This window comes from Patagioenas fasciata, chromosome 1 (genome assembly GCF_037038585.1).
Source record: "Patagioenas fasciata isolate bPatFas1 chromosome 1, bPatFas1.hap1, whole genome shotgun sequence".
In the NCBI taxonomy this organism is placed as follows: Eukaryota; Metazoa; Chordata; class Aves; order Columbiformes; family Columbidae; genus Patagioenas; species Patagioenas fasciata.
The window spans coordinates 151,389,577-151,402,850 of NC_092520.1; the positions used below are offsets into that span (position 1 = coordinate 151,389,577).

Genomic DNA, 13,274 nt, shown 5'->3' on the forward strand with positions numbered 1-13,274 from the left:
AGTAGAGGATGGGACATTGTAGGCTTTGGAGTAGTTACAATGGAAAGACCTTTGTGTCTTCAGAAAGTCACTCCTTTTTCTCTTCCCTTTGTACACAAGTGGGGTGCTTTCCCCATCCACATGTTAGGGACTTGTCGGACAGAGCGGCCCAGCAACTTTGGGTCAGAAGTAAAGAGGATGCTAAAAGGTTACTTCGGTAGTCCTGAATAAGCTGTCAGGAATTTGAGTGAGCATGATTAGACGTGTGCATGTCAGGCAGGGGGGGCTGATTTCTGAAGTTAGGCTGACATGTGACCTTTTCCCCCCTCTCTCTCTTTCCAGTGGAGCCGCCGGCAGGCGTGGACGAGAAGGCTCAGTGCATCGGCATTCCCGACGGCGCCTACGCCAAACTCCTACCTCATCCCAAGCCCCCGCTGCCCATGGAGTGCACCAGGCGCGCCTTGCCCCCGGACGGAGAGGGGGACAGCTCCGGTGTGAAGGCTGACCTGAAGGGAGGGCAGGGCAAAGGCACGTGGTCAGTGGAAAGCAGCTACGCTGGTGGCCCGGGCTGCGCGAGGGACCTGGTGCCCACCTCAGAGAGAGGGGGTCCCCTGCCTGAGAACGGGGTGGCGAACGAGGGGACGGCAGGCAGTGCTGAGGGGAAGGGGCTGGCTGCCAACCTGCTGGAGAAGCCCGTCTGCAGCGGGGGGAAGGTTCTGCCTGAAGCAGCCGTGCCTTGCATGGGGCAGGGCACCGGCCTCCCTGGCATGGACGCCAGCTCCATGGGTGCTGCCCCCAACCAGTTCCACCCTCTCTACATGCCTGGCCTGGAATACACTAATTCAGCTGGGCGGTACCACATCAACCCAGGCCTGCAGGGGTTTGGCCCCATGATGGGAGGGAAGCCTCCTCCTCCTACCTCCCACCCCCAGCATTTTCCCCCGCGGGGTTTCCAACCGAGTAGCGCCCACCCCAGCGTCTTCCCCCGGTACCGGCCCCCCCAGGGCATGCCCTACCCCTACCAGCCACAGCCTCAACCTTCCTACCACCACTACCAGCGACCACCCTACTACGCCTGTCCGCAGGGCTACGCGGACTGGCAGAGGCCTCTGCACCCCCAGGCCAGCCCCAGCGGGCACCCCACCACCCACCCACCCCTGGCCAGACCCCCTTTCCCGGATCGGGGGTCCACCGGTGGCTTGCAGGGCTGCGAGGCGCTGAGCACCGCCCTGGCCTCTCCCAACCGCATGGACGTAGCGAGTGCCAAAGAGGTTTCTCCGAGCGACGGGCAGGAACTGGGGCCTGAAGATGAGAAGTCTGAGGAGTCCCAGGAAAGACCGGAGAGTCCCAAAGAGTTTCTTGATTTGGACAACCACAACGCAGCCACGAAGAGGCAAAGCTCGGTGGCAGCAGGGGAATTCCTCTACGGAGCCCCCCCACCGCATCTGGGTTCAGGGATGGGATTTGGCCCATCAGCTTTCCCTCCGCATGGGGTGATGCTACAGACTGGCTCTCCTTATGCATCCCGGCATCCCGGCAGTCATTTCCAGCCCAGGACATATGGATCACCCATGAATGCTCACCTGTCTCATCATCCAGCCTCTGGCCAGGCCAATGGCCTCTCTCAGGAGGGACCCCTGTACCGCTGTCGAGAGGAGAACGTAGGTCACTTTCAGGCCTTGCTGATGGAGCAGAGAGGCAGTGGAGGTGGCATGGGGGGGCCACCCCAGGACTTGTATAGACCCTCGGGGTAAGATCATGTTTTCTGCAAGAAGGCAAAGTGGGAGGGGGGTGATGCCTGGGTGACAATAAGTGTTGGATGTCCTTGAAAGGATGGCTTGAAGTCAGAGGAGATGGCAAACGAAGTTGAAAGGCTAACAGGTGATTCTTAGGCCCTTGGAGTAAGAGGTCTCTTGAACTGGAGAGAGAATCTTGTTGCAGCTCCTTTAAACAAGTAGCAATTGCTATCATGGAGACCTATTAGCCTGTCCCATCCATCCCTACACCAGTACTTTGTTTTATCTGACAGTGTTTTGTTAATATGTCATCCAGGGTTGTGCATCTCTTAAACAAATGGACTCTTGGCATTTTATTTGCAAGAATTTTATTGTATCTTTCTCATAATGGGGCAGAATAGCTAATTGAAGTGGAAGTTAGCCTCGTTATGAACTTCTTTAATGTTACCCCCTTTTTTCCTCTTCCTCTTGCTTTGCCCTTCCTCTTGCTTTGCCCTTCCTCTCTGTCACAAATTTCCCTCACAGAAAATTACTTCTCACTGAGACTGTGAGAATCATATTTTATTCCCAAGTGGAAAACTCTGCTACTCCGAATGTTCCCTGTTCAGATTTTATAAATATGCTTTGACTGTTACTGTTTTGTCAATCTCAGTATGACAGTCCTCCTTCTAGTATTCAGGGACCTCAGCTTACAACTAAACAATTGGGGGAGTGATATGGATTAAAGGATGTATTTTGGGGGGAAGCTGGAAAGAATACATGAGATGCATGCTTGTATGCGAATGATGTATGTATGCATTCAAAGAAGCAGACAGGATTTGCTCTTGATGTTCATGTGCTAAAACTCTCTCCATTCAACCTGGCTCCAGAATGCAAATGCATCAGGCTCAAGTTCCTTTCCCGAAGATGCCTACGGCAACCATGTCCCGGGAGGATCTGACATCACAAAAACCATCAGTGTTGCCTCTGGATCAAGTAAGAGCTGTTAGAGCAGAGTTGAAATCCAAGTCTTTCCCTTCCACTGGTTAAAGGAGTGAAGGGTTTGATGAGAGTGGGAAGCACTGGAGGAAGCTGGGATGTCTCTGTAGACTTAGCTGGCTATAAAATGTAAACTAGGCAGAACAATAGTACTAGCGTTCAACTCGCTGCATGCAATCATGAGGTTATTCCTTTCTAAATTGAGAGCCTCTAACTCTTGTTCTTCCTCTTCCAGAGCTAGTCCAAGGAAGGAAGGACCTCATGAAGACTAAAGCCACACGTGATTTGGACAAGGGGGAGGAGGGGCAGGCCTTCCTCCCACCCTCCCCTCACCCGAGCAGCATGTAGCTTCCTGGGTCCATGGAACACGGTGCCGTGATGGCTTTGGTGTTGGAAACCTGGAGCGGTGCGGTGCCCCAGCAAGCCGAGCAGCTGGCTCGCCACCACAGGGCAAGCATCGCAAACTAGTGGCTTTCACTGACCGGAGACTGCGTCTCGTTCAGGGTTTGAGGGATTTTTTTTGGGTGGGGAGGGTGGGGGTGAGGGTTGAAACTTTCATTGACTGCTAAACTCAGGTATATTTTTCAGGGTGGAAGAGGATGATGATGGAATTTTACTTGTAGTATTAACGTGTGTGTTTTGGAGCTGGATCCAGTTTACAGAATTTAACCTGTTGCCTTTTTAAATAAATTTCTGTTGTTGGTGAATGTATTGTACATAATGGGGGAGGGAGTGGGCCCAGCTTGTAGTGGGCTTAGCACTGGAGGAATCCTTAACTGTTTACAATCATATCACACTGAAATCTTTCAGGATAGGGTGAAGGTTTGGGGGGAGCAGGGAGAGGCGAGGGAACATGTGATGGATGACTCGCTGTCCTCCTTCCTGTCCTCTGCATCTGAAACACAACCCAACAGTTGGTTGACTTTATAGCAGGAATTGCTCAGGAGCATAACGTAACCTCCTCTTTCCCTTCTTCCTTCTTCCCCTCTCACTTCCACCTCCACTGCTCTGGATCCAGGGCCTGAGTGCACTTCCAGCTCCTGTCATCGTGGGGGAACAAGGAAACCAGGACCAGGAATTGAAACTAGGGCAGGACACTCATGCCATTGTCCCTTCTGCTACTATAGGACCCTTCTCCTTGCCTTTCTGATAGGAGAAATGTATGCTCTAGAAAAGAGAAAATGGCATAACTGGTCATCTTAGACTTCTTTTGATGAAACCACTGGAGCAGCACCTCTCCAGTAGAACAAATATTGTGTAAATCTGTATTGCCTTGCTGCCTGGGGAGGGGAGCCAAGTCCTGCCTCCCCCACCACCACCTTTCTTTCTCTGTCCCTTTCTCTGACCCTTAGTACCCCAGGTTTCCTGGCCACTCTTGGTTGCCTGTGGAAGAGGGCCATGAGGCTGCTTTGGGGGGAAACAGTTGTTTTGCTGCAATGCGAGTTGTTTGTTGGCCTCTGGAGCTGGACTTGGTGTTTGCAGGTTAATTGAAAAGCAACGATTCAAAATCAGATGTTGAGGTGGCGTGGCTAAGGGGCGAGGGATGAGAGGATCATGTGCTTGAGTTGACTTGGTTTACGTTTGTTATGCTGCCGTAGTAGCAAGTTCTACAGGGTTAGTGGTAGCTTCCCTCGAAGGCTGCATGCGATCTGCAAGGGCTTTCCTCCCCAGTTGCAGTTCTGCACTGGGGAACCCCTGCGTGCTGGTGCTTCTCTAGGCATTGACACCAAATGCAGGTTTGACAAATTAGTTCAGTAGGAATCTCATCTGCAGATGTTTATTCATGTCTTAAAACCTAACAAGGAAATGCAGCTGATTATTCTTGGAGGAGCTAGGGTAAAACAAGGTGCAGTTGCTACACTACTGTGGTACTGTCTATGTTACCAGCCAGGGAACAGCCTTTGTCTCCAGATTTCTGGAGAATTTTCTGGCTGCTTTATTGTCTTGGATGGTGCCATCACCCGTATCTTTAGCTGGATTGCGCTAGCTGCATCACCTTTGTCCTGCTGTGTAGATCCACCACGTGCTGGCAAAGCTGTTTGAGCAAATGGCAGGTAGCATCTGATTGATCTATTATTCCTTCTGTCCTCAGCTCTAGGAAGCACAAAAATCCTAAAAGATGAGAAATACTCTTTCTTGAAATACTTAGAACAATGGAAGATGGCCACATTAGTGGCCTCTTACCAATGAGCCTCTCTACTCTGTTGCTACAGTACTCTCGCCTCTGATGCCTCTGATGAGCTGTGCAGGGCCAAGACATTTTCGAAGCCTAGCAGGAGTTAAAGTTCTTCATGCTGTTACTACAAGCTAGTTTATTATAAACACAGTTCTTCTTACTCACTGCAGCAGCTAGCCTGGGAACTATAGCTGCTGTATGCTTAGTCCAGTGAGTTGCCTGGGACAGATGGCTCCTCTGCAAAGGGAGACTTCAATACAATGTGAATTACTTACAGTATGTATCTATAGATGCCATTACATTACAAAAGGGAGATTTGTTTTCTTTTGGTTTACATTTGTGTTCATCTGTCAGGAAGCAATTGTCACTGGGGGACTGGTATAAACTGGAATAGAAGACCCTGAAGGTTGTCCTTTGACTGAGAAGCATGTACCTTCTCTCCCCAGCCAAGAACATTATGCTACAGCTCATCCAAATTTGTCCCTGATCTGAAGGTCCATTGCTGGCTCATCAGTCGGCAGTGGGTTTTCAGAGCTGTCCCAGCTGCTCAAAAGTGCAGGTCTGAATCCCTCCCTGAATGGAGGTACTGAAGCAGTAGTAGGTATTTATGAAAAGCTGTGCAAGTGTAACTGCTCTTCAAGACAATAAACCTGGGACAAGTGAAAATACATTCTTTAGTTCATTGTATATGTAAAAATAATTTGAAATAGCACATTTAAAAGTAGAGGAACTGTAAAATAGAACTCGTAGCAAAGTATTCAAAATTCTGGAAAAGTAAATGTAGATTTTGCAGAAAACCCCTGCTGTACTTCACCCTATGTCTTCTGTATCACAGACAGTTAAGTGAATATTTGAAGTGCCTTTCATTCAGCTCATGGTGAATTTTGTGGAACAGGACATTTTTAGAAGCTATTGAAAAAACAAACAAACAACCAAAAAGCCACTAAGCTGAAGCACTCTTGGCCTTCAGCTGGAACTGGCACTGAAAACGTGGTTCTAGTGGTCACGGAACCTGGCTGAGCACCAAGCCCAGATCAAAACAGGCGAGAAATAAGAAAGGCAAGAACTGCTTGACATCTGCCTGGAGAAGGGTAGTAGAGTGTTAAGACAGTGACAGATACCCTGAGGATCGTATATGGAATATGTGACATAAAGATGTTATCCCTTACCTGACATAATGCAAATCTGGGAGAAGGGTTTATCGTGCAGATGGCAGACAAAACTGAGTAGTGAAGCTGACTTCTCCTGGGAGGGTTTCTAGCTAAATGGCTTTTGATGTAGTCAGTAGTTCTTATTAAAGTGACTAACAAGCTGCTGTTGTGAGGACACATGGTTTATATTAGAAAAGTACTGATGTAGCGCAGGTGGAGCTATGGCTGGGCCGCAGGGACAGGGCAGTCCTGGGGACAGGGCACGCTGAGGGAGCGAGCTGCTTGTGGAATCTTAGCTCAGAGTTTCCAGACTTCCAAATGCTTTAAGTGTTTTTCTTTCTGTGATGACATCTAGGGATGCCCCAAAAATCAGAGGTCTATCTCACTAAGTGCAATTTGAGCAAATCACAGAAAATTGGTACCCCTCAGAGAGCACAGGGCTGGAAGAAAATTGCTGGGGTGGAACACCAGTGAAAATGTACAGGGAGAAGCAGAAAATGTGAATTTTATAGTTTATGGTTTCCCAACCCATGCTGCATAGGGCTGTTTGGTAGAAATTGTGAAAGAGATGGGTTTAAGGAGGGATGTAGAAGGGAGTAAAATGGTGGCTCTTTATGTACAGAGCGGTACTTTTTGACATGAGTTGGCATACAATGCAGGAGAATTGTAGCTGTATTTTAAAATACTCTGGCTTTAGAGTGCCATCCTTGTGTCACCATGTTAAGCAATATTTTAACACAATGCAGAGAAATTCAGGACTCTGGTTGGAAGCCCTCTTTCTCATCCCCCAGCACTGTTGCAGTATAGTGTATTACCAGTTGACCCTTCTTCAGCAAGCATCTTGAGCTAGTGACTTTGCAAACTTTCCTGTAACTATTACTTTCCCTATAAGGAGGATGTGTTTTGCTGTAATTATGGATTTCTTGTTAAACAAGACTATATAATACATAGAACAAATATGATGTTGAGCATGCCAAAATTTTCCAATATTCTTGGAAGAGCTGAGTACACTGAGTACACCCTTTATAGTATCTTGCTCTGCCCACCACCTCGCCCTTTGCAAGTGGTGTGTGGTGTTCCCAAGTTCCTAAGATGTTTGATTGCCATTATAAATGCCATTGTATAAACTCCCACTGGGACTCTGGAAGCTTTGGGCATCTTAAGTGCTAAAGGCCCTGTCAATTCAACTAAGCATTTTAAGAAGGCCAGTCACTGAGGCTTCGCAGTGATTTTTAGCTGTGTCCAAGCAGAAGTTTGTAGTCTACAAAGTTTGTGGTGTGACCCACCAAAACCACTCAGTAGCAATCCAAAGCACCAGCCTGCAATGAGGAGGACAAAAGAGGAAAGTAAATTTGAAGCTTCAGGGCCCAACTGGCTTGATTTGTGACTTTAAAGTACATGGAGACACTTTTCTTGGAAGAGCTTCTGATCCTTTCTTGTCTGCCAAATGCCTGTCCCATGCAGCCTTTCTGAAACAAATCTCCTGTGTATATTTTTGTAAGTGTGGTTTCTCGGGGTCTTGGAGAGCTATCAGCTTCTTGATGTCTTATCTGCAAGCTAGTCACAGAGGCTGTCTTTCATTCTACTGACTGAGGCAGTTCTCCTGCAGCTTCTCACCCCAACACTTCTCCATTTAAAATGAAAGTGTAATTAGAAAAACAACCTTTTTCTTTCCCTCTACTGATCTCTGTCAGTCTTCTGTTCAGTCAGGGCTGTTCCTTTGCTCTCGATGGCTTTGTTCTGCTTTCCTTTTCAAAGGACATGGTGTTGCCATGTGCATTGTGGAGTTTTGGAGGAGGTGCTGAACTGAGTGATGAGGAAGAGCCATCCCTAGGGGTTGGCTTGGAGAAGACAAACAGGGGAATTGGTGATGGTGTGGTTACCCTTCGTTCCCCTTGGTGTGGAGCAACCGTGCAACTCGGTCTGTGCTTAATCAGAGCTACTCCGTAAGAAGTTTTTACTGCAGTGCATTGGCGGTAGAGGAGTTTGCTCATGCAGAATTCCTGTTTGGCTTTAAGTCCGGTCAATGCCGGTGGTGGAAGAGCAGGTGTGTGAGTGCTGTATCCTTTCTGTAAGGCCAAGACTGAGATAGCTGGTTGTGAAAGCAGCGTTGCAGCTGCAGGCCATGTGACAAGCTTTAAGAGCATGTGCTTATTGTAACCGAGAAAGCATCTCTAACATTGACCTTCCAGCCTTTCCCCATCTGTACTTGTTTAACATACAGATGGGGGTAAAGCACATTTGGGCTTGGCAGGACCCCTGCCGCCCATGTGGAAGGAAAACGCTTTTAACCAGCACATAATGAACTATGCTGTCTGGGTTTCACTCTCTGCTGCCCACCTCCCTCTCTGAGAAAGAGCTGGGGAGAATCCATTGCCAGCTGTCTCCAAATAGGAACTCCTGGGATGACAAGAGTGAGGCTGGGCCCACCCCTAGGCAAGGAGATTCAGGACAGGGTTGTATGTATTTGAAACTTAATAGTAACATCCAGGTGTACCTTCAAAGTGCAGGTGGAGTGAGCTGTGTGGTGCCCTTCCCTTTTTGATTCCTCTCTTGCCTCGGCTCATGTGGTATTTGAGAGACCATGGAGCATTTTGTAGTTTTAACACTGCTGGTCTTTCACCAACTGAGGTGGTTTTTGTTTTCCTTAATCTGCAGCAGTGGCCTAGATTTCTTTTGGCAAAGGTCGTCCTCTTTTTGAAATGTGCATGTCAAAGTGGATAGTGCATCCTGGAGAGAGCAAGAGCTACATCCACTAGTGGAAGAGGAGATGTAGGATTAATTAGGGGTGAAGATTAATTGGGTTTTTCACCAACTCCAGCAAGTCCCTCTGTCCTTTGTCTATTTGGAAACGCATGGCTCGCTAGCAGAAGGGCAGTGAGTGGAATTTCTTCTGAATAAAAGTGGAACTGGCTCTGTGTGGAAAAAAATCCCTTGTTGTGGACAAAGTTAGACAAGATGGCCATTAGGAACTCCTTTGGACTTCAGATAGGTAAGAGGCAAACAGATACCTAGTGCACTGAAACACTGTTGAGTGCGAAAGACGAGCGATCTCGCTTTCTAAAGCCAGCCAGGCAGCTGCAGGAGCTCAGGCCTCATCTTTTCAGTCTGGAACATCCCCTGGTCCCCTTTTGTGTCATGCACCAACGCTTCCCCTCTCCTTGCTTCCTAGCTTTCAGGTTTCTTTCCCTCTGCTCGCTTTGCTGCAGTCGGTTCCTGTCAAGCGCAGAGATGAAAGCTCACTGCCTGCATGAGTAGAAGGGCAGAAGGTTGAACTCACCAGCTGCCTCCTCTGCACGTGTGTATAGAAAGCAGGTGGGGAGTACACATTTACTCTCCTCATGAAATTAAGGTGTCCTCAGTGGCTTATTTGTGTTCTCCCGTGTGCCCTTGGGGTTTGCTCCCATGGCACGGTGATGTCTGTCCCTCTGCCAGCACAAGGATTTGTTCCTGGCCCCTGGCGCAGGGTTTCTGCACATGATCCTGGTGTGTCTACCTCCAAGGGGTCTTAGGTTAAAAATATATACTGTGTACAACCATGAAAACTGTTGCCTCTCTTCCTTGATAGATCAATGAACACCGCTGCCTGATTTTTTTCTGAGCAATAATAATGTGCAGCAGTGCAAGTTTGACCTTCTCACATTGTTTCAGGGAGCAGATGGCTATGAAACCGGGGGCCTTCACAGTTTGCAAGACGCTTTCTGTGACCCTGCATTTTATCTACACCACGTTCCTGCTTTCCCAGCAACTGTTGAATTGATTTAGGTAGCCAGGATAGAGCTGGTTGCTTCCTCTGTTTTGGGGAAGGTAGAAAGGGAAAGGAGCGAGTTGGTAAAGTTGAGCCTCATCCATGAAGCAGAGCACACGGAAGAGGGGTGCCTGTTGCTGCTGTGGAGCGAGGGGTGGGTGAACAGCTGATTTAATTCCTCTGGGGGAGGAAAGTGACCCCCTGCTGCTTGGCTTGACATTGATGGGGGAGGTAGCAGGAGAGCCTATGCCACTACGTCCATTCTTCTGAAGTTGGGTGATGTTGGTTTGTTTGGTTTGTTGGGTTTTTTTTGTTTTCTTTTTTTTTTTTTTTTGTATTATTGTAAGTTTGTAAAGAATGTAATCTGTCTATTGGGGGCACAAGGAGAAAATGGGGGCCTTTCTCTTTTTGGGTGAGGCTGTTCTTATGTTGCTGTGTTTTTTGTTATTGGGTGGGGAAGGGGTCTAGGGGCCATAGGGGCAAAAGCCTGGCCGCTGTCAACTGGTTGCAACTGTCCCAGGGCTACGGGAGGGTGAGGTGGTGCTGCAGCAGAGACCTCCCACACCAAGCTGTGAAAACAACCCCTGTCTCCATCCTTCAGTGGGGGGAATCTGATCTGCCTGATGCTCAGAACTGGGGTGTTTTACTGAGTTGTGGGACCTAATGCCTGAGGGCTGGTCCTGCTCATCTATGGCTCAGTTAGAAACTGGGCTGGCCAGCTGCCCGTGCTGTTGAGGAAAGGTTGGATTTGGTAAGCCCGAATTTCTCAGTGCTGGAGTTGCTTGCCCCAGTGCTCCTCTCCCTGGTGGGGGCTCAGGTCCTGCACCTCTCCATCACCTGGTGCCCAGGAACCCTGGCTCTCACCCCTGCCTCCCTCCCCATCCCGCAGAGCACAGTGTCAGGGATCCTCTTCTCTCTCCTGCTGCTGCAAAGTTGTGTTAACTTTCCTGGTCAATACTGGAAAGGGGAATGCTATTTATTTTTATATTGTGTATATTTTGTCTTGGTCTGCTGATTACCTTTGTTCCCCAAGAGCGACAGTTACCTCAATAGTTAGTTTAATACTGTGTGTTGGGTAATTTTTTTAAAGAACTTTTTTAAAAGCTCGATCCTTGGAGGTCTGTAGATTTTATTTCCATATGAATTGGTTATTTTGTATAAAGTACGTTCTTAAAATAGCAATCACCCATGCTGTATGTGTGTTTTCTTGTCTCCTGGATGGTGTCCCTCTTCCTTTGTAAGGGGGGAGCAGATGGGGGTGGGAGGGGATCACAGAGGGCTTTTTTCAGAGACACAAAGCCCTGGACTACAGTCAGACACAGTCGTACCACCTGAAAGCCATTTACAAGAGAGCACCTGGAAAGCTAATCGGGATAGTTTCCCCTTCTGAAACACAGCTGTCTGCTATGAACAACCCAGTTGTGGAAATGAGATGGTGTCACTGCTTTCCTCCAAAGTCCCTGGTGGGCTTTGGGTTTTTCTGCAGGCCAGGTGTGCTGGAAAACCTGTCTCCCTCCCCAAAACACCATGCTGTCTTGAGTCACAGGTAGTCCATTCCTCCACACACCCCAAACCCTTCTTTGCTTTAAAAAGGGTGACTGCCCTTGAGTAAAGTCGATGGTGTGATGCTGCTATGAAAGAGCAATTAATGTAGCCTACATGATTCTCCTTTGTGCTGCTTTAATGGTAAGCAGCACAGGGTATGGCAGCCCTCAGGGGCTTTTAGAGGAATGGGAAGCCTTTTGAGCTCATGTGCAGTGGTTTGAATCCATATTGGACCCAAAATAGCACTTGTCATTTGCTGTTCATTAAATCTCCCATGGGAGATGAGACAGTGATTTCAGCCCTCCCAGCAGAGAGACCATAAAATTATAGAATAATTAGAATAGTTTGGGTTGGAAGGGACCTTCAAAGGTCATCTAGTCCAACCCCCTGCCATGAGCAGGGACATCTGCAACCAGATCAGATTGCTGAGAGCCATGTCCAGTCTGGCCCTGAACGTCTCCAGGTATGGGGCATCTACCAGCTAGACTTTCTCATGAGGGTTTCAGCAACAAAACTGGGAACTGGCCATGCCATTGCAGGTGAGAAGGCACCTGCTGTAGGTAAATGGGAGCAGCTTGCACTTGGGCCTTGCTCAGCTGGTCCCTGAATAAAAAACTTGCTCAGTTTTGCTGATTCAGCAGCTTTTCACCAGGACAAAATCAAAGTGATTTTCTGTAAGGGCCTGCCAAAGGGGACATGGGGGGTTAACAGCATAAAGCTGGGTCCCCAAAGGGTCCCAGGCACATGCTGTGTGCCCCTTCCCTTTCCTCCCCAGCTCTAGCTGGTGAAAGCTCCCTCTGCCCCCTCCGGGGATAGTAACAGATGCTCTCGCTCACATCTCCTTCTCAGAGTAGCCTGCTTACCTGCTTACACCACAGGCTCTGGTGGGAACCTTGCTGAGGCCAGGGCTGCTCCTGAGCCTGTTAGCAATCAGGACACATAACCACGGGCGTAGTTATATGCGGTGCTTTATTTCAGCGCTGGGAAACCAGGGGTTCGCACCCAAAGCTGGCGTCAGCGGTCAGTTTAAGTTGCACAGTATTTATACAGTCCAGTCACATACATATTCATATATTCATTTAGGATCATTAGAATATGTAATAGTTACTCAACATTTATTGCAACATCGATTGCAACACCGTGGAATTACTTTGATCATGCGCAGTGTCCCCTGGTGGTCTTTCAGGGCGTCTTCAGGATGAAGTAAGTAGTCTTCATCGCTTCTGTCCTTTTCACCTTTTGATGCTGCACATCCGCACTACTCTATAATTGCACAACTGCTGACTAGCTTAATTTCCAGAGATACTGTATATATTTCTCCTCATTCTAAGCATATTTGGGCTAAGATAAACGCTAGGTTGATAAGATAAAAGTATGCTCAAATCCCTTATTAGGTAAAACACGGTATGCAAAGGTTGAATCAGTCTTGTACCCGTCCCAAAAGAGAACATCTTGTAAAATTGATCCTGTTAGTCTCCTGTTAAAATTGACTGTATTGATTGTATTAGTATAGTCCCGTATAAAATTGATTCTAACAAGCCCAGCGCGCTCGCCCAACTCTCGGCAATGAAGCTGCCTCTGCAAAGAGAAGCTCATGAAACATTTATCTGTGAGGCCATAGCCCACACTTGTTGGCCAGACCAGGAGCCTCATGCTGTCCCTGTAGCTCTTCTTTCCCACTGTGTGCCCTAAGCAGCATGTTCATGCCCTCAGGCCGCCACCATTTTACAAAGGTGAGTAAAAGAGCCCCAGTGAACTAATTGTTCAAGAGCTGACTGTAAATCCCCAGCAAAACTCTGCTTCTGTGGCCCTTCAGGGACTCACTCCACCCTCTATGGCTTGATCTGAGAGTGACTTATCCCATCACATACCTACATATTTTATGTGCAAAGCAGCCCACAGAAGTGCATGTTGGCACCTTCCCGCTCCTGGGTATTTGGAGGACCCTGAGCTGTGATCTG

General features: G+C 48.2%; 1 protein-coding gene across 2 annotated transcripts in view; it reads left to right on the top strand.

Annotated features, from left to right (window-relative positions):
• The window catches only part of CECR2 (CECR2 histone acetyl-lysine reader), a 106,183-nt gene extending 95,233 nt beyond the window's left edge, over positions 1-10,950 (top strand). For both annotated transcript variants that reach the window (XM_065829311.2, XM_065829312.2), the window contains 3 exons: positions 322-1,729; positions 2,585-2,690; positions 2,929-10,950. In XM_065829311.2, the coding sequence (XP_065685383.2) occupies positions 322-1,729; positions 2,585-2,690; positions 2,929-2,934 (1,520 nt within the window). In that variant the 3' untranslated portion in view covers positions 2,935-10,950. The remainder of the gene's footprint in view (positions 1-321; positions 1,730-2,584; positions 2,691-2,928) is intronic.
• The last annotated feature ends 2,324 nt before the right edge of the window (positions 10,951-13,274 follow it).